General features: G+C 45.1%; 1 protein-coding gene across 1 annotated transcript; it reads right to left on the reverse strand.

Moving 5' to 3' along the window:
* Positions 1-1,399: 1,399 nt before the first annotated feature.
* On the reverse strand, positions 1,400-24,143 carry SLC18A1 (solute carrier family 18 member A1). Its single transcript, XM_037024684.2, has 16 exons — positions 23,952-24,143; positions 21,860-22,129; positions 20,194-20,560; positions 19,547-19,605; positions 16,664-16,747; positions 15,737-15,829; positions 14,213-14,302; positions 13,923-13,966; positions 11,897-11,957; positions 11,721-11,816; positions 7,566-7,644; positions 6,574-6,625; positions 5,052-5,115; positions 4,657-4,776; positions 4,298-4,431; positions 1,400-3,489 (listed from the first exon to the last, which is right to left on the reverse strand). Exons 2-16 carry the CDS (start codon positions 21,981-21,983, stop codon positions 3,376-3,378), a joined length of 1,581 nt encoding a protein of 526 aa, XP_036880579.1. The 5' UTR covers positions 21,984-22,129; positions 23,952-24,143; the 3' UTR covers positions 1,400-3,375.
* Positions 24,144-24,495: the final 352 nt, after the last annotated feature.

The raw sequence follows: 24,495 nt of genomic DNA on the forward strand, positions 1-24,495 counted from the left end.
CTGGCCTCTCAGCCCTAACTTGGGCTCTTCCACAGACTCCACCCTGGCATGCAGTGATGGCCATCCCAAAATGAGCCAGGGTGGGATGGAACCACAGAAAGCTAGACCTACAGATAGTGAGCATGAACTGACCCACCCTGCACCACACAGCCAGAAAGTCGGAGAGCTGCACCAAGCATCAGAGTTAGGTCTGTTACTCTCGATTTGGCCTGCCTTCCCTTCATGACCTGCCGCATTCCTCTCTTAAGCCCACACAGCAAGCACGGAGAGGGCTGTGTCCCATCCTCCCTGCTGCAGCTGGGCACTGGGATAGCAGTACAGCACAGAGAATACACTCAGTATTCTGTAACATCTTCCTATGTTGACAGTAACTGCACTAGTAGGGGTGAGGATTTAATAATATGGTAACTGTGAACTACTGTGTTGTATACTTGAAACCAATATAAGAATGTATAGCAATGATACTTCACTTTAAAAAAAGGCAAACATGGAAAATGATCCTCCATTGTTGCAAAAAAGCTTTCTTCCTACAGACAAGACTATAAGGGGTGAACTCACCGGGACTGAGCAGTGTGTGTGAGGCGGTCCTGGGGTGCTGCCCCCGGAGCTCAGCCTACGTGGGAGGGCTAGCAGGGTCACACACAGGCAGCAGAGACGCTCAGCTGCGTTTCCCTGAGACAGCCCGGGATACTTGCCGAAATGGTGTTGCCCTTCTTTCATTCAGTCTCAGGAGGAGCATCACAGGGCTATATCTCCAGCATGACAGCCACATTGTCATACAAAGTTTATTCTTTCAGTTTGGGCTATACCTTGGAATAATGAATAAATAAGAAAACACGGTGAGATAGTATCCCTAAAATGAACTCACATCTTAGTTCTCCAGTGCTTTAGGAGAGGCCCTGTGTGGAAGTGTTCCGAGACCACAGCCTCCAAGCCTGGGCCTTCCGTAAGGATTTTAGCTACTTCAACCATAACCCCTAGGATTTGAGTCCCTCCTTTTAAGAATTTTCCTGTCTCTCTGCACACCGCTCTCCCTGTCACGTGTTGATCATCTCAGGGTCTCATCTGCACTTTCTCTACCTCCACAGTTACCACATTGATTTGTGGAGCAGTGAATTCCACTTCCCACACTCTGTCTGAGAACGCCCAGTGTGTTTCTGGCCTATAGAGCACAGCAGCTCATTTATTCCACTGTCTTCTTTGCTGCATGTAGTTGTTAATTCATCATCTTATATACACGGTATGGTCCTTGCATCTCCCTTTCATTAAGTAGAAAATGGGTATCTTCAACCTTTCCACAGGGGAGGCCATCTGACATTGTATGCATGTTTCTTTTATTAAAAAAACTTCTCATGGCTCATTTTTGCTGAACTGTATCTTTATTTTTAGAACACTTTACTGTCACCTGTGAATGTGGTAAATTTTCCATGCATTATTTTTTCATATCATTTTATAAAGCCATGTACAGAGACTAATTCCATTTCCTATTTTTCTGGTTGTCTCCTTTTTTATACTCTTCCATACATGGGCTATGTTTATAACCTGTTTCTCATTTAAAATAAAAATGTGCCCTAACTTTCTTTGTAGTGTTTGGTGTTGACTCTTGTCTGAATAAATTATATCAATTGTTTTCCCTTTAAATACATGTTTTACATTGCTCAAGTCATATTATCTTGAAAGTCAAGGGTGATTTCCTCTTTTAAAAACTCTTCCTATTTTTTAATGTGCTCACAACTTCTGTTACAAGCCCATCCTCTATTATAAACCCTCCTCGACATGGATGTGAGAATCAGCATTGTGCCATTGTCAGCGCTGGGACCCCTCTGCACCCCACCCCACCTTTGTGCAGGAATCCCAGTGGCCATGCACTCAGTCTACTTTGTAGTTACAGCTTACATATTCTGACAAATGATTTTCTAATTTTACCTTTGGGTTTCTTCAAATTATGAGACAAATTATCATCCTGACTAAATGACAATATAAATACATCTGTTTTGCAAATCAGCTAAGTCTAGTCAATGCCAACCCCATAAAAACATTTCTATAAATCAGATATCAACTGTCTAAGAGTCAAGGATTTATGGAAGTTCAGCTTGAACGTGTTCCAGGTTCAGGGCTTGTACTGAACCTACCTAACTCCTGCACAGGACTGCCGTCATCAGAGCCAGGAATCATCCCAGATACAGTCCGGATGCCCTACTCTGATCTTCAGGCACCCCCACAGCCTGTCCCTGGGGTCTCTCCATCCCTGCCACACCTCCAGCTCCACCATTATTCCCATGCCTACCTTGAGCATCCCTCTCTGTACTTGAACACAGCGTGCACTAGCTTTCAGTCCGGATCACTTTTATACTGTATTTCTCTTTTGCCCAAATAGATGGGAAGCTCCTTAAAGGTGACTGCCATGTCTCCTGTCTCTTTGAAAGCCCTCACTCAACTGTAACAAAATGTCAAAATAGTCAAAGCACCTACTGTATTTGCCCCCACACAGTCTCTTTCGCCATAAAAGAGCATCTAGCTTACTACATCTGAATTAGGTAATAACTTATTCATTAGCAGGTGTGAACAACGCCTCATTATAATCCTTGTATTAGGATATCCACAGTTCGAAGGGATTTCAGGGCAGCTGCTATTCACTTCTGATGCAATCTTGGGTTAGTTATTTTTTTCCATCCTCCTACTTTCCTTTCTGAGTCTAAGAGGTTTAGAAAAGATGGAAACCCACAGAGGAAACAGCAAGAGCATGAGAGAGAGGCTCCTTCCTTTTCTACTTTGTCATGAAGAAACAAGAAGCCCTCCAGTCACTGAAGGTGAACTCACTCAGGCAGCTGCAGGCTTAGCCACAGAAAAGCCACTTAGCTTCTAAAAACCAGGCAAACAATTTCCCACATTGGCAGTTTGGCAGCAGGACCACATTGAGAGCGTTTTCTCAACTCAGTTGGGAAAAGTCAGGGAGGACCCTGCTGAGGATCAGGAGACACTGGGAATGTGCCAAGGAAAGATTATGAATGAAACGAGGTTTGCCATCACCCCACCGGTTCAGGAGCGCCCTGTGCTCACTGCTGCCCCATGGAATGAGTCAGCCCTTGCAGAGCCCGTCACAGCTCAAGTTTAATCAGCAACAGCCTAGGAGGAAGCATCCCACTGTCCTTCCACAGAAGATGGGCCACCTGCAGCATAGAGGGGGGGCCATGGGTTACACCAGTGCAAAGGGAACTGGGCAGTGGCACCAGGGAGGGAGGAATGGAGATACTGGGGAGAGGAAAGGAAAGCCCTGAGCAGCCCAAGGGGATCTGGTTCCAGGTAGAGAGGGGGTCACTGAAGTCTAAGCCTCACGGCTCCACAGTGACAAGGCTCCGGGACCACCTTCTGTTGCTACTCCTCACTGTCAGGCTCCTCATCGCTGCCCTCGCCAAGAGGAAATTCCCTGGTGGGCTTCTGGGTTGCATACGCCCGGGTCTCCATGGGGCACTCCTGGCTCAGAATTGCCTGCAGTGAGAAGCAGGAAGAGAAATCACCACGCATCTTTATCAGTCTCCCCATCCCCCTCCTCAGTTAGTTATCCAAGTCTAGTGTTGCTCAGGAAAGACTCAAAAAATAAGCATACAACTCTCTTTCTATTCAGGTACGTGCATAGGGCTCCCGAGGCACGTGGGTGTAGCACTCCTAACCAAGACAAACTCTGATCTGCTCTTAATTGAATCCTAACAGCACAACAGGCTACAGAACAAGCCAGCTGAGATCGGCACCACCCCCACCACCATCAGACCTTCCTGTCTTCTTCTGCTCCTTGGGGCTGCCTCCACATCCCTCCCCAAGCCACTCGGACTCTCGGGGTGCTCACGCTTCAGGAGGAGGAAGGTATCCTATCAACTAAAATCATATGTTGTGATTCTTTTCCTGGGAGTTTTTGTATCTTAAGAGATGACCTAGTAAGGATAATGAGTGAATGCGCCCGGTGAATTCTTCCCACTTAGGAGAGATGATTTGGAAATTCACACTTCACCAACAGCTACAAGTACAGGATGCCTTTGATGGTCTCTGCCCTCAATTCTTTACAAACCTCTCATCTTCCTTCCTCCCTTAGGACCCTTCTTAACTGCCAAGTGTGTGAGGGAAAGCGGTTCTGTAGCAGGAAAAATAAGGAAAGATAAAGATGGAAAGGAGATTAGAAAACAGGGCAAGGCAGAGAGACTATCAAAGAGGAAGGAAATAAGAACCCAGGAATAAAAGGGATGAGAGACATGGAAAGAAACAGAAGATTATTCTTTTTTTCGCAGCAGTTAGAATCCCTTACAAGATTCTCCTCTTTGGCTGGGGGGTTCCTCAGGTAGTAGCAGAGAGGGGCATAGATGATGTTGGCAACCCCGATGATGACCATGAGCCAGGGGAAGCCGATGGCGTGCACGATGGCACCCCCAGTGGACGGGCCTGTGGGGAACAAACCAAAGTCACAGTGTTTACAGAGCCTTGATTACATGGAAGACCCCATGCGAGGGGCATTAGGTTCCCCAACTCAGAGGGGGTCCCACAGTCAGATATCTCCAGGATGCTAGAGGGATCAGCCCCCTGGCTCTACTTCCAGCTTGTACACCGTAGGTGAAAGAGAATGGTACTCCGGGTCCAGGGTGCTCCCCTCTCCCCCAACCAACATACCTATCGCGAAGCCCATGCAAAAGGCCACGTCAGCAATGGCATAGACACTCCCATACACCGAGGTGTGGCGCAGGTCCACCAGATGCCCCATGATGGGCATCATAGAGGAATCCACCATGCCTGTGGCCAGAGCGCACAACACACTGTCAGCTCTACGCAGAGAGCCCGGACGGCCCCCTCCCGTCTGTGACATCCTCCCGCCCGCTGCTCCCCTGGGCCACTCCCTATGCCGGCTGTCCTCCCACGGCACTGAATGAACCCGTTCCACGCAGGAGTTAGGAGCCCATCTCTTCTGCCACCTGCTTCCTGTTCCTCCTGCCTCTCCACATGCTTCCTCTGACCCGACCCAAAGCCAGCACGCAGGGGCTTCTTGGCTCCCCCAGGACACATCTTACCTATGGAAAAGCCAAGCCCTGCATTGGGGCCGATGAGACCAAGAATATTCTGAGCCAGAGGAACCTGCAGCAGAGAGGGAGGAAGAATTCGTCAGGAATCCAGCCGGGCCAGGTGGGGCACACGAAGAGAAAGGCTTTTCACACGAAATGTGTTTGTCATTATGTGCTACGCACCACACATATTATCTACTTGTATTCTCATACTTCTTTATGAAGAAGAATCTTTACATCCATTTTAAGGATAAATTAGATTGGTGCTGTTTGCTTAAATGCCCTTTCCAAAGTCACAGACCTAGTAAGTGCCAAGATCAAGGTTGAGCCTCAGATCTGAGTCCACAATACCCTAACAATGGTCCTTTTCTGCGTTGTGGGCTCTCCCTCCCCTTCCCCTACCCACCTCCACCCAGACAACTTCTGTCCTCATTCTTAGGGGACGGAGTTTCCTCTCTTCTCCATGGTTAGCATGCTCCTTTGAAGTTTTAGCTAAACCCTCCCTTGGTAGGCACTGGAGCAAGAAGACAGAGAAGAGACCCAACAGCCAATGACCCATAAGGACGAGGGGCAAGTGGCATGGCTGGGGTGCCAGTCAGCAAGCTTGTGCCCTCACAATCCCCCACCAAAAGCCTTTCCTCTTTTGCTGGTTACTTATCTCTCTCCCTGGGCATGTTACCCAAACCTGCTACCCCAGCATGTTCACCCCTCATAGCTTTAACACACTATTTAGATGTGAGTGGCAGATAATGATTTTAGAGATTATTCCTCAGGAATATTTATATTTTATTAGTAGCATTGGTTAAGATCCACCGTGGCCTTGAAATGTGCCTGGCACTACTGCGTTTTATGTGGACAACCCTGTGAGATGCTAGCAGAATCCTCTCTACGCAGATGAGGACGTTGAGCAGAGGTGACATCATTTTTTGAGCTCCAAGTCACATCAGCAGCAAATGGCAAAGCCGGACTAACCTGGACCTTGTGCCTTCAACCAGGACCTCCAGCTCTTCTTGAGCCCTGTTCTCAGCTCTCTCAAGCCCAGGAGGCAAGTGTGCTTATAAGCCCCATTGCAGAGGAGACAGTGGAGGCTTAGAGAGCTTAAACGGGGCTCTGGAAAATGGAAATGCTCTTTCTTTCTTCTTCTACTAAACATTCTAGTGCAGGAGACTGTGGCACAGATAAAGGCTCCCCTGGTGGCTAATGGGGTCCTGTCGGGGTGGGATGAGTAAATGAAGTCACACAATGTACCCTTTTGCTGGCCCTAGAAATAGACTCCAGCGTGTATTGCTGCATGTGCCCAGACGTGGAGCCTCTGAACTCTGGGTCCTGCTGCCCCGCTGCCCCTCCCTCTCCTTCCCAGCAACTTCAGTGGGATGCTGGGTGGCATCTTCCCCACTGCTAAATTCCTGCCTACACAGAAACGGTCCTCCTGACGGTCCTTGCCAAGTCAGCCCTCTGGTCATTTTAAAGGAAAGTGGTCTTTGAATGTCTGGGTCTCTCTCTCTCTCTCTCAACTAGACCTTATACTTACACAAAGCAAGCTGGTACCTACTATCACCATCCCAATGAGGGAGCAGAGCCACCTGGAAGAAAAGAGCCAACATCAAACAGTGCTGAGGGGAGACATCCCTTCCTGCCACCCCATCACCATCACACTGGCCTGTCCCCCCACCCCTGATTGCCGGAAGCTCTTAGGGCCTGGGAGGATGAACACGTTTCTGCACGGCCAGATGTGCCCAGGGGAGCCCTCTTCCTGTCCCCGCCCTTCTCCTGCTCTCTTCCCTGGCTCCATACCTCCCTCCATAGTGCAAGCAGAGGAGATGCAACGGAACACATTCCTTCCCTTGGAAGAGGAATCCACTGACTCAGAGGTGCTGGCCCCTCAAGAGTAACCCCCAAACTTAACTCATGTTGTTTCCCAGTCAGACTACCTCTTACCTATTCATATTTTATCTAGTCTTCAAGGTCCATCTTAAAAAACCACAAAAACAGCAAACTCCTTTCCTTCTCTGGTTTCCTATTAGCCATGGTTTTTAAACTTATTCTTAAAATCTTTATGCTAAACTCCAAAGATAAAATTAAAGCTGTTCTCACTTTAGTGGAGGAACAGAAATCAGACTCACACCTCTTAGCCCCCAGCGCTTCCCACTCGGTGGCTTCTGGGCGCCTCTGTAGAACTCCCTATAGACTCATGAAACAGACTGTGACAATCATTCCGTCATGTGCTGCTTTTTCATACCCATCCTCTATGGGGTCATTTTATCTCTTCAACTGGACAATAAACATCTGGAAAATCCAGGTGCTCCCTCCAATATTCACTGCCTTTTCTACAGCAGCCAGTTCCAGGGCAATCCTTTCTCTGTACTGTTTTCACCATTTACTCCCCCACCCCCTCCAGCTTCCCAGGGGGCAGTTTTTATCTGTGGTACTTGTCCTAAACTTTCATCCCATGTTTAGGGACAACACCAAAGGCTCTCTCATCTTACACCCCTATTGCTTTCCCCAGATCCCCGGGCAACATACCGACCCATCTTGTTGGCCAGCACACCAAAGAGGTTGGTGCCAATGAGGTAGGACACACTGGCAGGCAAGAAAGCTAGACCTGTGGAAAGACACAGTCCTCACCTTAGGAGGTCCCAGGTGACTCCAAAACCTCTTTTCTACAAGACACTGAAGTCCCTGTTACCTGCAAGGATCCCAAACCACTTTGTTTTGTGGGTGGAGATCCTGGCGCAAACTCAGAGCAGACATAGGGCTGCACACATCTGCCTTCCTTGGGAGCAGGGCTTTGTGGAGCTTCAATGCATTTAATGTACCTTCAGCTCCCCACTCAGACTTCTGATGAATGGCCTGAGTGAGCCATGCTCATGCTCATGAAGAAAATGTCCTTGGATTATCAGCATAAGGACATGAGGTTTAGAGAAAGACACACATATTTCCTGGGAAGAAAAGTTCCTGCCTTGATATTTATTGCCCTTCTATTGCTCTGACAGTGACCTTGGTTAAACTGCTAAGCCTTTCTGAAGTTTGGTTTCCATATATAGGGGAAAGACAAGCTGATTATCAGACCAGCTTACATGGAGGAGCAAATTAGGTAACGCATGTAAAAGTACAGTTGACTCTTGAACAACATGGGTTAGAGCTGTATAAGTACACTTATACACAGATCTTTTTCAGTAAACATATTGGAAAATTTGGGGGGGGGATCTGAGAAAATCTGAAAAAAAACATTTTGTTAGCTTATTTTATTGTAAGCATACATATTATTGTAAAATGTAAAATGTAACAATACATTTTATTGTAAGAAAACATTATTATTGCAATACATATTATTATTGCAATACATAATCAATGTAACAAACAAAGTATGTGTTAACTCTTTATGTTACTGGTAAGGTTTCTGATAAACAGTAGGTTATTTGTAGTCAGTTTGAGGGCAGTTAAAAGTTATACATGGATTTTTGACTGTGCTGGAGGTCAGTGCTCCTGACCCCCATGTTGCTCAGGGGTCAACTGGATTTTGTAAACTGAAGCCCCGATCACATTGTTTTCTGTGACCGTGAAGTCAAATGCTCTAGAGCACGGGCTTTGGGGCCACCCCCAGAATTGGTGCTATGGGCACCTTAGACTATCTAAGCAGGGAACACACAAGGTCATGAAGGGACTGCTTGGAAGTGAAATTTCAGAGGCGATACAGGTAATGGGGATATCCAGGTCAAGATTATGTAGCGGTTTGGTTGGGTAAGGTGGAGAATAGGCATTGTAGGGTTGTCCTCCAAGGTGTTGGTAGGGTTGTCCTCCTGAATACAGAAATCACCAACAATGGTGACAGGAGCAAAGGTGAAGATACCAGCCAGGTGTTGACAGTGTCAACAAATGAGAAAGAGGAATGAGGGGTCGGAGGATGATTGCAGTGAAGAGAGGTATGATCTAACCACATGATATTCATGGGAGTTGGGTCTTTGAAGGAAAAATGAAGAAGAAATTATTCTGAAGCAGCAAAGGAGAGCAAAATCTGGAACAACCTGGACTTCCATCAGGAGGGCTGTGGGAAAAGAGAGTTCAAGAAACATTCAGGTCTCAGGCAGGAGAATGAAGGAAGTGTGTGGAGAAGAGGCTGAGGGTGTGGGGACTCTTGCTGATGGCAGTGATCTCCACAAAGCCCAGTATTTGGGAAGGCAATGGGCAACTGGGCCAGATTAAGAAATCTCTAAAATATGGGGATAATAAAAATTCCTACCAGATAGGCTGGTAATGAGGCTTAAATGAGGTAATGCACATCAACAATTTGCACAGTACCTGGCACAGAATAACTGCTATCATCATAACCAGGGGAGTACCAGGGTCAGAACTTGAACCCAGGCCTTCTCCTTCCAACTCCAGGTATTTCTGCTCCCCACACCAGCAGTGTGGTAGCACAGATGGCTCTGGCATAAGGAACTGCACGAGCCCAGTGGGTTTCCCTGGGTCTCATCAGTCTCTCTGCCTCTGTACTGGAGGACCCAGTGCTGCCTGCTGGAAACTGCCATGGTGATGACAATTAAACCCAAAATCAACAGTTCATCAGGTACCGGATGACAACTTGTTTGCTTTTAATATTCTCTCCTAAGGGGTGGACATGAAACATACCTTAGTGTATTTGTCTAGTTTATCTGTATAGGGTGGCAACCAGTTTCAAACTGTATTCACTCATTTCTGTTTGATTGCTTCAAAAAAAATTAGAAGTGTAGCGACTCTACTGCTTACCTGGTATCTGGAAATGGCACCTCTAGGAAGCCTACCAGCTCCTAGATACATCTCCTTGGCATCATTTTAAATAACGTGAATTTTTCCCAATGTGGCCTATTCTTTTTCATTTGAGTAGAGCTTGCGTATCAGTGACACTTTGTGCAAAATAGATGTTCTAGACTATAGGTCTGCAGACACGCAGCGATGAAAAGAGCAATAATTTTTATTTACGGAGCATGTCCTATATTCTGTGCATTGTGCTAATCCCTTTAGAAGACATAGGTCTATGTATGTATCCTGAAAACAACTCTGAAATCATCTGCATTTTTACAAATGAAAAAGTGGAGCTTGAAGAGGTTAAATGACTTATCCAAGGTCACAACCAGTAGGTGGCCAGGTGAGGATTCAAGCCCAGGTAAGACTGTTTCCAAAGCCTGGGCTCTTTCCCCCCCTCGGTGACAGCGCCGGGCATGCAGCAGGTCACTGAGGGAGCGGAGCGCTCTGCCACAGGGGGCAAATCACTCTCAAAAGCTTCATCTCCTCCCCGACAACCCTGGGAGGTGCTCTGCACTTGGGGCGACACTGCTCACAGCGACTCCCTATCAGCATCACCAGGAAATTTACTAGGAATGTAGACTTGTTTGTACTGAATTTCTGGGTGGCACCCAGCAATCTGAGTTTTAACAGGCTCTCCAGGCTGTATGAGAAGCTTTGTAGTTAGATTCGCAGATGCAGATAGCGCTGAGAAGGCCATAAAGGAGTGTGGGACACAGAGCCTCCTTGGAGCCCAACTTTCCCTCCGGGGGGCTCTCACTGTGAGGCACAAGGAAGAGACTGCGTAGAACTGGCCCAGTGAGTTTCCTGGGGTCTCACTTTCTTCACCTAGAGGACACAGTGCTGCCTATAAAAACTGTCATGACAATTACAATTAAACCCAAAGTCAACAATTCAACAGGTACTGGCTAGCGGCTGCTTTGCTTTTAATCTCTCTCCCGAGATGGGCTGGGAGGGGCTGATCTGACTGCAGTAGCCACTGTACACCAAGAGCCTAAGGCCGGAGCCCTGGGCAGGCCATGGTTTTCTGCACAAGTGCCAACTGACTCAATTAACTGTCATGGTCAGAGGCAGCTGCAGCCTAGAGAAATTCAATTTGGGGCCAGGAGTGCAGCTGGGAGCCTGACTGAGAATTGTCCCCTAAAAAATTAAATTTACTGCTTTTCATTGCATGCTGAGCTCTATCAGGCCCTTATCAGCTGTCCCTCTGGCCCCATGAGCCTCTGCTCCCAGCAATGACTGAGCAATTTGCACGTAGCCTTCTCTGTCTCCTTTCATCGGGCTTCCTGGAAAGGGCCAGAGCCTTCTCCCTAAGTTCAAGCGAGTCACAAGGACATCTCCCCACAGAGGGGAGGAGGCTGGAGGCTTTCTCACAGAGATACACATTCCACAAGCACCTTTTTAAGGTAAAAAGAGGCACACAGGTAATCTCGGAGGAGAACTGAAGTGTGAAAAGTGTGGGTGGTAATGGTGATACATACTAATATTCTACAGGTACAAAGCATTTTCACACACTATGCAATTTATTCCTCAAATTACCATTTGAACTAGATAGTACTCTGGTGCCCATTTTAGAGATGAGAAAAGTGATGCTCAGAAAGTCAGGTCTTTCTGGTCTTCTGCCAGAAGCCATCAATCATCCCACCATACAACAAATACGCTGCTGCTCCCTAGACCCTGTCAACCCCCTAACTCTGCCCCCCTCGAGCTGCATCTTGGAGGGACTGCCCACCTATTCAGGCTTAACTCATGGGTGTGGACAGGGAAGAGAATTCCACAAAGGAAATACCTTGTTCTTCTGTGACCCTGGAGACCCGGACCTGATGACGTTTCTCAGATCCCTGAGGAAGGGCATGCACTTTGCCCAAGCCCAAGTCTGGGCCCGAGGTCACTTACCTAGCTGCCACTCAGGGGAGCACATAGTCTGCATCATCCAGATGGGGAGTGTGGGCTCCAGCATAGCCACTCCCATGTTGGCAAAGCAGATGGAGCCTGGGGAGACAGCTCTGTGAGGCACTGTGGCCATCCGAAGCCAGACTCTCCCAGCCCAACAGAAGGCAGGGTCAGCTTACCTGCAGCCACCAGGATATAGGGGTCTTTGAGAAGCGTTAGGAGTGGAGTTCCCTCGGCTCTCTGAGGACAAGGACAACAAAAACTTCCATTTGTACAGGGTATACATCTCCCCTATTTCTCACAGTCTGAGAAGGTGCAGACAGGATCCTGGAGACATCTATGTCAGCTCTTCTACTGAAGAGGCCAGACACCCAGGTCCAATGAGAGAGTATGACTTGCCTAATGTCACAAAGTGAGCTGGGGCAACACACCTCCTCTGCGCAAGGCAGGCATTGTCACAAAGAACAGGACAGTATAGTCCAGACATTCCTGCTTTCAAGTAACTCAGCCAGGTCAGAGGGGACTGCCAGCAAGGCCATCTTGGACAGCAGGTGTCTGCACTCCTGGAGTTGGCCTTTCCACTAGATCTCACTGGCACTAAGGTTCATCCTAGGAGACCCACAGACAGAGTGCTGAATCTGGAAGTGAGCACAGAGGGACAGCTCAGCACCCCACGCTCTCTGAATTCTTCATTCCAACCATCTGAGTCACACCGGACTGGGGCAGCAGGAGGAGCGTGAGCATCTAGATTAAAACGCCGGTTCTAATTCCCCACCCCCTCAGAGACTCTTTATTCCAGGCTCTGTTTGGCCACTCCACCTGCCAGGGATCCCAGCAGACCCTCAGCCATCATTGTTACCTCTGCCTAAATGGCCTTCCTTCTCTCCACAGGTTCAAACCTACATACTCTTCAACTTCAAGCTTCAGCGGCTCCTTCTTTTTCATTTTTTTCTAACTACGTCATGGGAATTTCTCCCCCTTTTCAAATTTCCTGAGCACTGTGTCCTAACCTATGATATTTACTATGTTCTCACTTGCAATTGATTTAATAGTTCTGATATTTGATGAGGACGGATTAAAATATTCAGAAATACTAAAACTAAAAAGATTATGCTCTCCCCCAAATATAATTCAAGGTAAAGAGACAGATCTAAATCATAAAATATATATGAACTCTTTGACCCAACAGTTCCACTTCTAGGAATTTACTCTAAAGATTACCTCTGGCATTATAAAAATGTATATACATAAGGTCATTCATTGCAGCACTATTTGTAGCTGCAAAATACTGGAAACTACCTAAATGCCCAAATATAGGGGATGGAATAAACATGGTACACCACAATGGTGTACCATACAGCCAGAAAAAACAATAATTTTTTTTATGATGTAGAACATTATCATCTAAAAGTCTAAATTAATCAAAAAGATATTACAGGAAAATCATTTCTCTGTTCACAACACTTCTGAGACCAAATGTGTGGGTTTTTCACACCAAACAGTTCTCTGTGGACACCAGCTGGGTGTCCCTACAATCTATTTCAGTTCGGACACTAGCTACTTAGAGTTAGCACAGGTCCCACAGATGAAGGACTCAGTCCCACAAGCCTCCCCCACTTCAGATGCCAATCACAAGCAGTGGGCTCCCAGGTTACTCACACTTCTGTCTGACTTGGCTACAAAATCAAGGTCTTTAGATCAAACTTTTCATGTTTTTTATACTTCCTTATCTTTTTTTCCTTCATGGGTTGATATGGATTTCCCAGAGCTCAGATTGGAGTCATACAAATACCAACTCAGAGATTTAACTGAAACACAATGGCAGTCTGTAAGGATGTTCTTGGAGAGGGTTGTCTGGATGGCCTCCAAGGTCTTCTGTAGCTCTGAGATGTCATAACTGTGAATACATGGGTCCCACTCTCATTGTCTCCTTGCTCTGAGTTATTTATTTTAAATATATTCTGTAAGTTTCCTTGATTATTCATAAGGTCCTTCCATTGTCCAACATTAAGCCAGATTCCTCACCATCCCCCCCATGATCCTAAAGATGACCCTACCTAGGAATCCAAGCACAGATCTCCCTTTCCCTGATTCCACTCCCCTTCACCTTTCTTCTTATGGTTTGACAGGGATGATCTAAGGACACCTGGATCTGTGCACTTAGTATTCTGTACTTCTTGGCAATGGGGGTTGGCATCTACTTACCTCAGGGGAAGCTTTGGAAGGCTGGAGGGTACAAAGCTGGAGGGCTAAGAAAGAAAGTGGGAGAGACAGAAACAGTTGAGTTTGTCCATTAGTTAGAGGCCCCAGTAACAGCCACATGGCTACTATCTTATCACATACAGATCTAACTCTCTGAGCTTCTCCCTTCTTTCCCAGGATGGGACAGTCCTTGATCCAGCCAAACATGTCAAGACTATTACATTCCACAGCATGTTGCATTTCCAGCCTGACCTGGGCTACCTCCTGCCCAGTGGTCTGTTAGAGTGACGTACCTCCGTCCAGCAGTGCCAGGAAGGCCAAAATGAGGAAGGGTGCTGACTTCCCAACAAACTCATACATCACACTTCCAAATGGAGCTCCCACTGAAAGGCAACAAGGGCACAGATTCCGGAGGTGAGGACCAATTCCCAGCCGTGCGATGTGTGCACATTTACTCAGTGAGTATTTCCTGAAGGCCTCTAGGAGCTGAGCTCCACTTGAGGCTCTTTCCGAGATGAAGAAGACCTAGTTCCAAGGGACTCACTTTCTAGTGGAGGAAATGCGTACGTGTGTGGGGGTGCTTGGGGGGATAATGAGAATGTGATGAAAGCGAAGTTCAGCATTAAGGTTCTGTCTGCAAAGTGCTGTGTAAACACAGTGAAGGGCGTTCAGGTGGCCACAAAGGCTTTGTCACCTGGATAATACTGGTGGGAAAGAAGCATGTTTGAAGAACGCTGAGGTGCAGAAAAGAAAGTGTGGTAGGAGAAGAAATAGAAGAAAGTCAGTGCTACTAGCATAGGAGCATTTGAGAGAGGAAGGATAGATGTGGGGAAGGTTGAAGCCAATTGCTAGGAGCCCTGTAAATGCACATAAAGCATCTACTTGGCCTTGTGGGCTAGGGAGAACCTTTAGTGCTTTTTAGCAGAGTAGAAACCACCAGCCCTGGGCACAGGCAGCTTCTTTTGATGGCCCTTTGGAGGTAGGAGGGGATGGGCAAAAGATCAGGCAGGCAGCTGATTCCATATTGCAATTGAGATGTGGTGAAGATCTGATCTTGAGGAAGTGGCTGTAGAGGATACAATGGTTTATCCATGGGTAGTAAGTGGTTATAAGGAGACTAAGATGCATGGAAGTTTTAACTTGGGTGTTTGGGCAGGTGGATACCAGCAGAGTAAGGTTTTTGTTCCCTTGCTCCCCATGGTGGTAGAGAATGGGTAGGGGCCAGGGTAGAGACTTTTGGTGTTTCTTTCCTGAATTAGCTTGTAAGCTTCTAGGAGGTAGGCATGTCTGAGGCTTCTCACCTATATCCTACTGTCCTAATCTTATGCTTGGCATGTAATAAGTATAAAAGTATGTGGCTTGTTGGATGACACAGCTAAGTCATACAACAGCTTAGGATCTGAGCCCAGAAAATGTGAGTCTATATCCTGGCTCTGGCATTTCCTGGCTGTGTGACCTTGGATGGCTATTTAATCTCACCTTATACTCATCTGTGTAACGGGGGCAATTATTATTCCTTTACAGTGCGGTGGTGAGAATTAAAGGAGATAATGGTTGTAATGTATTTAGCACAAAATCTGGCCAAGAGCTCTCATGCTGTCACGTGAAAGCACTGGCAGGGCGTGGAAGCAGAGGTGAGGCAGTGGCTGCTAAGGGGAAAGTCACAGCCTTGAAGAGCCTCATTTCTGGACCATTCCCGGGCCTTTTACAGACTGTTCAGCTTCCTTACCTTAGGAACACCTGCCCCCAGAGCCATCTTCACAGGGTCTTCAGTACCCACCTGCCTGAACCCAGACCCGGGGCCAGGTGCCACTCACCCAGCACTCCCAAAGCTAGGCCCCCCAAGGCGACTCCCATGGCACGCCCTCTCTCGAAGTCATCAGTGTAGACACTTGCCAGCATCCCCAGACCTAAAAGAGAGTGACAGATGGCATCAGCACCAGGAGCTCGTCTGCCCCTCTCCAGAAGCCTTGGTCTCTGCCCTCTCACATCAGCAGGACGATCTTAGCCAGAGTTGAGGAGTTTTACAGACCATAGTATTTTACAAGTACTCCTACACTGCTCATTCCTTCTGTGCAGAATATTGTTGGAAGTGCAAAAGACTCTGGGAAGTGTAACACAGAATACCACTGTCCAGGGATATTACATCCCATTTAATTTTATCATTTCTTAGCACATGTCCCTGAATGAATGGCTATGGAGTAGGTCAAGGCAAGGAAAACACAGGAGCACAGGGCTCTGTTCTACTCATGGGATGCCCAGGGGAGAGTGTGGGAGCCCCGAGAGCCTGGAAGGGAGAGTGGGCCCTCACAGCCATTTACTCATGTGCAAAATGGCATAAAATATCAACCTGAGAGGTAGATACATTAAATACAGTGTTTGATTATACTTTGCAAACTGTGATCATATTACTGGTGGTTATCAGCATTACTTGCCCTATAAAATGTTACGAGGACAGGGAGGAGACCAGATAGTGGCATTAAACAAAAGCCTGGCCTACTTCACAGATTTTTTTAGGCTGGCTCTTCCCTGAGCTACCTGCATCTAAATACTAGATTATCAGTTATTCTAGGCTTGGGGATTTATAGGCACTGCTAGCAACTCTACACTTATCTTGTTTTTGCATCACAATTTCTGCCTGTTAGGATATTTTCCTTAACTTCTTCATATAAGTCTTATCGGGTCTGAAGGTACTAAGAGATGGAGATATGTGTGTATACGTTTGTGCAATACATCAGCATTACCTGCAACAGATGAAAATGAAGATCCGATGCCTTGAAGGGTTCGAGCCACAAAAAGCAGGGTATAGGTACCAGAAAAAGCAAACACTGGGCAAAGGGAAGAGAAAGAATTATCACTTAGCAAATTGCTTTTGTTCCCTGGCCTCTGGGAAACAGGCCCATGACATCACAGCCATGAGCCATTGTGCACATGTCTCTGTAAGGCAGGATCACAGCTCCCTGTTTTTGGAGTTATTTTTTAAATTTACGCCCCTTAATCAGGATTACATTTTAATTGACAGGCAGACTGAGAAACCACAGATGCATAAACTACTTCATCACACTGTGGATAGAAGGCTGGATTTCCACTCTTCCTGCCCAAAGCCCAATATCCTATCCACAGGAAATCAGGACTGCCAAAGAAGTCCAATGCCAAGGGCTGGGAACTTGTCCTTAGAACCATCCTCTGGACCCCCCATATGCAACACCAAGAGTTGACCTTTACCATAGGATCATCTGGAATAAGGGGACATAAACTATGTGTACTTGAAGGACCATAGCCATTGGTAGAAAATAGTATCTTGTGATCCAATCAGATAGACCAGATATTTCCCCTTACTTCATATTGGAAGATCTTTTAGCCAAATCAAATAAGCTAGTATTTATTAAGTAATACTCTACCTAAGCTATGCTAGACTCTGTAGCAGATGTAAAATAAGGAGAACATTCAGTTCATGTCCTTGAAGAGGTTCAATCTACTAGAGACTAACATACACAAAACAGAGAACCAAATAGGAATGCATTATCAAAAACTAATTACAGGGCATTCAAAACATGAGTTCTTTGGCAGAGATTCAGGCAAGGACTTATGCTAGAGAGCTGGGGGTCCTGTAGCATTGTTTTATTTTTCAGAGTGTTTGTCATGTCTCCCAGGCAGGCATCATAAACTCCTGGGTAGCTGGAACCATGTCTTCTCATTGTTTACATTTTTACCATTGAGGAACAATTTGTGTGTTCCATAAGGTTTTGTGGAAAGTGTTAGATGACTCATTTGATGAAATAGAGCATCTTATTAGGTTTTAATTTACTCTTCAGCATAGGTTAAGCTTCTAGAAGTTCAGTAAACATAAAACTTGAATTTCCCTGTTTTGACTCAGCTAGAATTTTCGCGAATAAGCTGCATCTCTTACAGAACTTCACACAATGAGTTCCTGCATTTAGCAACCTTCTAGATTTGAATGCAACAAATTTCCATTAAGTGTGGGTTGATAGGGGTCCAGCCCTATGTTGGAAGGGAAGGGAACTCGAGAAGGAGCAATAGAAAAAGCAGACAAGTAATAGAAAGGCACTAAAAAATAAAAAAACAGAAGAGGAAGAAGATATTGCTGGGAGCAGCAAGTCAGCAGAGCCATCAGGTGCCTCCCCTGCTTTGACATCCACACACAGCCCCACCGGTCCCTTGCCATCCATTCTTTCTTATTCAATTCTCAAGGCCAATTTCCAGATGTATTATTTTCACTTACTGTTCTTACTCTATCTCCATTTTATTAGGAACATTTATCTGACACTGTACAGACTATTTGTCTTTCTCTTTCTTGTCTCTTTAGAAAACTCATTTTCCTAAGCTGTAACCTTTAATGTCCTTACCTATAGGCAGTAGACTTTTTGGAATCTCCCAGTTGCTATTGTCCAATTTAGATTCTGTTAGTTGCTCTTTACCTTTGCAGATGACCTCTCCCAAAGATGGAAGATTTGCATTAAACCTACTCAAGGGATTACTGATAGATACATACATACACACACACACATAGCATACCCATTAAAACAGCCTCCACAATTTTTCCTGGCTGAACGAAGTGGAGTGTCTATTCTTCTACAGAAGAATATGCAAATTCCAACTAGACTAAGTTGCTACCACTGCTCTAGAAGCTGCAAAGCATTTAAATCAGTGTCATAAGGCATTCAGTCAGATGCCTAATTAGCTAATTTGACCCTGCTTTCTTCTCTGCCATGCATGTGACAAAATCAAAGGTAATCAGTGAAGATCAAAAAGGCAAGAAATAAGAAGTGTTGGTGAGCATGTGGAGAAAAGAGAATCCTTGTGCACTATTGATGGGAATGTAAATAAGTGCAGCCACTGTAGAAAGCAGTATGGAGGTTTCCTCAAGAAACTAAAAATAGAACTAAACTACAATTCAGTAATTCCACTTCTGGGTATTTTACTCAAAAAAACCCCACTAATTTGAAAAGATACATGCACCTCTATGTTACTGCAGCATTACTTAGAATAGCCAATATATGATAGCAACCTCAATATCCATCAATAGATGAGTGAATAAAGAAAATGTGGTACATATACACAATGGAATATTACTCAGCCATCAAAAAGAATGAAATATTGCTATCTGTGACAATAACATGGATGGACCTAGAGGGTATTATGCTAAGTGAAATAACTCAGATAAAGACAAATACCATATGATTTCACTCATATATGGAATCTAAACAGCAAAACAAACAAAACAAAAGAAAAACAGACTCATTAATACAGAGAACAAACTCACGATTGCCAGAGGGGAATGAGGTGGCAAAATAAGTGAAAGGGATCAAGAGGTACAAACTTCCAGTTATAAAATAAGTAAGTCATGGGGATGAAAGGTACAGAATGGGGAATACAGTCAATAATATTATAATGTAATATTATAATATAATAATATTATAACTCAGTAACTACACTTATTATGGTGGGCATTTCATAATGCATATAAGGATTGAATCACTATGTTGTACACCTGAAACTAATGTAACATTGTATATCAACTATACTCCAGTTAAAAATAAGTTTAAACAATTAAAAATTAAAATGATAATCACTGAAGGGAAGAAAAGAGGAGGCAAATTACTTACTAATTGTGGAGAGAAACATGATAACAAAGCCAGCAAACATGGGAATGTGATATCCAATCCTAAAAGGGAATTTAAAAAAAGATACAGTTCTAATAGACATCCGTATACTTGGACTGTATTTTTTTTTCATGTTAGGGGAAAGAGAAATGCAGTTATTTGAGTACATGATAAACATGTCTCTGAATGCAGGTACAGAGGTACAGTATGACGTGTGAATACATATCAGCAAATAAACAAACATGCAAAAATTACCCATGGACCAGGGTCAAAATCCTGTTTTCCAGAAAGGATAGCCTGGTCAGAGTGTATATCCCTTTGAAACATCAGGTTAATCCCAGACACAACTGCATGTCCCATTTCCACCCTCACGACATTTGAGCCATGTTCCAGGGCACTGACATATCAACAGTATACTTCTGATCACTGGTTCTTTTCCTGGAACTCAATAGTCATTATACCCCTAAGAAAATCTAAAGGCCATGGCATTTCATCAACATTGTGTCCTTTGGAGTAACCAGCTTTGCACACAGTCAGGAACAAGCGTGTTTTCCTTCTTTTTCCCCTCTAGCTACCTATACGATGCCTCAACCCATGTGCTTATCCCTGAGCCCCTGCATACACGTGTAGCACAGTGCCCACTGGGATACCTGTTGGTGAGAGGCCCTACGAACGGGTTGACCAGAAGTTGCATCAGAGCCTTTGAAGCAAACAGAACCCCGACCCGTATGTTCTCTTCCTCCAAGAACTCTGAGCCTTGCAAGCAGTTGTTCTTATGTGCTGGGAAGGCTCCAGTGACAGGAGGGAGGACAGTGCCAGAAGTGCCATTTATCCATGCTCTGCTACTGTGAAGAGCGCTTTCATCAGTAGCCACTGTGTTGTTATCAAAGAAGGAGAAGATGGTGGAAAAGGCAGGAGGGGCAGGAACACGCTGGGGAGTCATGGAGGGGCTGAGGTGCAGAGAAGTGCTGGCTTCTTGGAACTCCGTGGCATATAGGAAGGTGGGCACAATGGGCACTGAAAGTCAAGAAAGACACATATGAGGGCTAAGAACAGATCGTCTTTTTACCACTGGCTGGTCCAGAGCGCTACTATACGATTCATGCTCGAGGAAGGTATGTTTGTGACCTGATGTGACACCTGCTGTTCCTGCCCAAATTATCCAACTAGCTAAAGCATCTAAATCCATGTTGGCTAATATGCCTACCTGCTAAAATTTATTTGCAATCACAGAATCAATACTCGCGGAATGGTCACGATTTTTCTGACATACATGCAGAGAGTGGAGAAAATTTTGAGTCCCCAGATGCTCACTTTCCCAGCTAAGGTGAAACCAGACAGGCTCTGCCTTCTTGCTTCAGCTCTCACAAGGATGTGGCAGTGCGTGGAGATGGGAGGGGCAGAGCAGTGCCCAGTCGGAAGCTCTGGCTCTGTGGCCGTGGGCAGAGCTGGCATCCCAGCTCCACATCTGCTAGTGGTAACCCTCAGGCAAGTCACTTACCCCTTCTGAACCTCATTCTTTCTTGTGTAAAGAAAACAGAGCCTACAAGGAAGCATTGCTTGTAGGATTTAAGGCTATAATTTGCATGGGATGTGTGTGTGTGTGTGTGTGTGTGTGTGTGTGTGTGTGTGTGTAGTCAGTATTGGCTAAATTCAGTGTTTGCAGTGACTTTATAGAACATAACCACCACAAATCATGGGGATTGACTGAATTGGAAAAGCAATTTGTCTTAGGAGGATTCTTGTTTACACACAGCATATATTTTAGATAGCATGCATTTTACCCAGAGGGGCAACATGTTAGCACCCATTTATATACAGGCATAACTGAATGTAAACATTAATAGACTATCAACTGGAAAAAGCATTTCCTGTGAGGGAATGCACCACAGGAAAGATAGGTTTTGATGAAGAATTGGATCTCCCTATGAGGTATGTAACTGGGGTAGAGCAGAGGCTGGAGCAGCACAGTAAGAAGATGCTCCTTTCCTCGAGGCCACTTGGAGTCATTAACATCTTGTGAAGAACTATGAGGAGGAAGTAAAATAAAGCCAGTGCTGGTTCCAGGTCGACCTCCTCTTTGGTCAGATGCAATCTGACCTCCCTTTGCATGGAGTCTCTGGGTCTTTCAGCAATGGTTGTCAAGCTCCAGGCCCCATTTCCTGCTGTTGCCTCCAATCCCCAGCAACTTCTGTGAGTTTTCAAGCATATAAAGAAAAATGCCCAAGTCCATTCATTGCTGAATTCTAGTGTGGTGTGTGCTGCCCACCGGGGCTGGAGCAAATGACCCCTCAGCACAAAGACCCCCACACGTACCCACCACAGTAAGCAGCATGTTGTCCAGGAGCAGAGCAACAAACACCACCACGAGCACCAGCTTCCGGGACTCCCTTCCCTCCTTCAGCAACCGCCGAGGAGTGTCCAAAACCCCCCTGAGCATGGTGAGGGCTGGGTTGAGGCGTCTTCTCCTCCAGGTTCTTAGGGGAGGTCCTGTTATGACTGCAGGTCTTCTGCAGCCTCTACAGAAGAGGGGAGGAATTCTGCCCAGACAAGTGACTTATTTCACTGCCCAGACTTATGTCACTGCTGAAATGAAGAGTGCAGAGTTATAAGTAGCAGGAAGGCATTTGAACCTTTCCCATGCCTGTGTCTCTGTCAATTCTTACACATGTCAGCAACTCCACCTGGTTCTCCCAGTGCCTTCCAAGAAGACACTGCTTACTAGCTCTCTGTATCTGGAATTCCATGTAGCACATTAAGCTAATTCTAGAGGCCCCCTAGTTCCATGTTTCTCAAATGCCAGACATTTGCCTTTCACCTTGATGGTTTGTATCATTATCTGAGGACTACTTTGACTATTATTCAGTCTTTGCCTCTGAATCTACTCTTAAAAACTGAAATACTGTTGTTTTGAAAAATAAGTTTATGTGCTATGCCCCCTCTCAAAATTGTGATCTGTATCTATGTACCACCCCAAAACTATGGCTTATGGTTAATGTACTACCCAAAAAAATCTCTCTTGTGCCACAGCATTGCTCATGCTCTCCACTGAGAAACTCTGACAGAGACCAGCCCTTTCATCTCACAGAGGAGAAATGTGAGATTCAGGAGGTCAGCGGATTTGTCTCAGGTCACACAATTAGTGTCAAACTGGAATGGAACCCCAAGCTTTTTAACTGACAACACTGCACTCCACCATCCCTTGCTCTGGGGTACTAGATTCGTTCCTATCCTTTTGTCTAAGCTGTAAGTCCCTGCTCAGAAAGGTGTGCTACTCTGTGTAAATAAAACATCAACTTTTCATGATTCATTTTTTACTTAGGATTTCATATCATAGCATTAAGTTACACTGTTTTGTTAAACTTCAGATAAAACAGTTTCTGAGGAGAGTTTCATTTTCTTTTAGGTGCCATCTGTTGTAGTATCACACAAATTTTAAAATAAATGCCATGATATGCATTTTGTGAAATGAATTTAAAATCTTACAAGTTTTGAAATAAATGTCATGAAATGCATCAGGCTCTAAAAATTGCATATCCTTTGATTTGGTAACTACTTCTAAGAACCTACCCTAAGGAAATGATCAGAAGCACAGCCAAAGATGTATATTTAAAATCATTAATTGCTTAATTATTTTTATCAGTGAAAAGGTGAAACATTTTAATGATGGGATAGAAATAGCTTTTAGAAATCATGTTTTCAAATAATTTCAATGACTTAGGAAATACTCTTAATATAATGTTAATTTTAAAAAGAATATTAAATTAAAGCTCGGCTTCAATTATATAAAAAATAAATATATTTGCACACTTTTGAGGGTCTGAGACACACACCCAAGTATCAGCTATTATAATCAGTGACTTAAATTATCTTCTTTATCCTTTTCTGTAATTTTTAAATAGTCTATAATTAATTACTTTCATAACATAAGAAGTAAATAATTTTATGATAATCACTAGGGTTCAGGAGTCAGCCTCCAGTGCTGTAAGTACGCCGAGCCCTGAGATACCGTGTTCTGTTGTCAGACCAGGGCTGGACAAATAACACTGTCCATACTACAGTTCTAAGTGACCAAGAGGTCCCCACCGAGCCACATGCCCAGATAAGTTCTAACCAGAAAATGCATGTACTTAAGACCTTTCATTTAGGTATTCCTAAATACAAATTTACTTAGAGTACGTAAGAAAGAATACTAAGAGATTGAAAGAAAAGCAATGGAAAATGAAAAGATGTACACAGAATGAAGGCAGTACTCTAAGGCAGACCAAAGAAATACAAACCAACCCACCAAACCAAATAAGGGATTTGCCAACAAATCAGTAGTAAACCTTCCGCTAGACTGAGAACTCTCTGCTGAGAGACACAAACTACAAGGAAGGATTCAGAGTCCAGAGAGAGAACATCCTACCTTGGAGCCCATGTTGTGTGGGTCCTCGCCAAGGCGCTGGCTGCTCTGAGCCACACGGCAGGGACTCTGACAGCTGCGCTGTTGAATTTATTGCCACTTGTTATCTGAGGCTGCCGTGTGTGCCCTCTGTCCACAAAGATCTAATTGGAACCTCCAACAGGTTTCATTCAGGCCCTTAACTCCCTGCGTCAGAGACAGGAAAGGAGGACTAAAGAGGGGGAAAAAAAAGGGAGGAATGATCCTAAGCAGAGATCGCAGGGGCTGCGCTGGTTTTCCTCTGTGCTTCTCTGTCACTCAACTCTTTAACTCCTGTCTCCATCTTAATACAAAGCGGGAGACAAAATGGAGCCAGAGTGCAGGTCCTGTCCTTTGCTACTTTGTCAAAGGAGCTCCATGTACCCCAATTGCTTTCTGGAAAAACATACATATTTGAACACCCACAGGATAAAAAAAAAATGTTTAACATATACATGCTGTTCTCAAGCCACCTCTGGCCTCTATAAAGGTATAGATTGTGCACTTCCATGTTTACATCCCGATACTA

The sequence above is a fragment of the Manis javanica genome, chromosome 3 (genome assembly GCF_040802235.1).
Source record: "Manis javanica isolate MJ-LG chromosome 3, MJ_LKY, whole genome shotgun sequence".
NCBI lineage: Eukaryota > Metazoa > Chordata > Mammalia > Pholidota > Manidae > Manis > Manis javanica.

Coding starts and splice junctions, on each gene's coding strand:
- SLC18A1 (XM_037024684.2), bottom strand. CDS start 21,983: ATGCTCAGGGGGGTTTTGGACACTCCTCGGCGGTTGCTGAAGGAGGGA. Junction 15,830..16,663: donor TTCATTTTCATCTGTTGCAG/GTAATGCTGATG, acceptor ACTCTCTTTTAG/GTCTGGGGATGCTGGCAAGT. Junction 13,967..14,212: donor CCTGGCACTGCTGGACGGAG/GTACGTCACTCT, acceptor TTTCTTTCTTAG/CCCTCCAGCTTTGTACCCTC.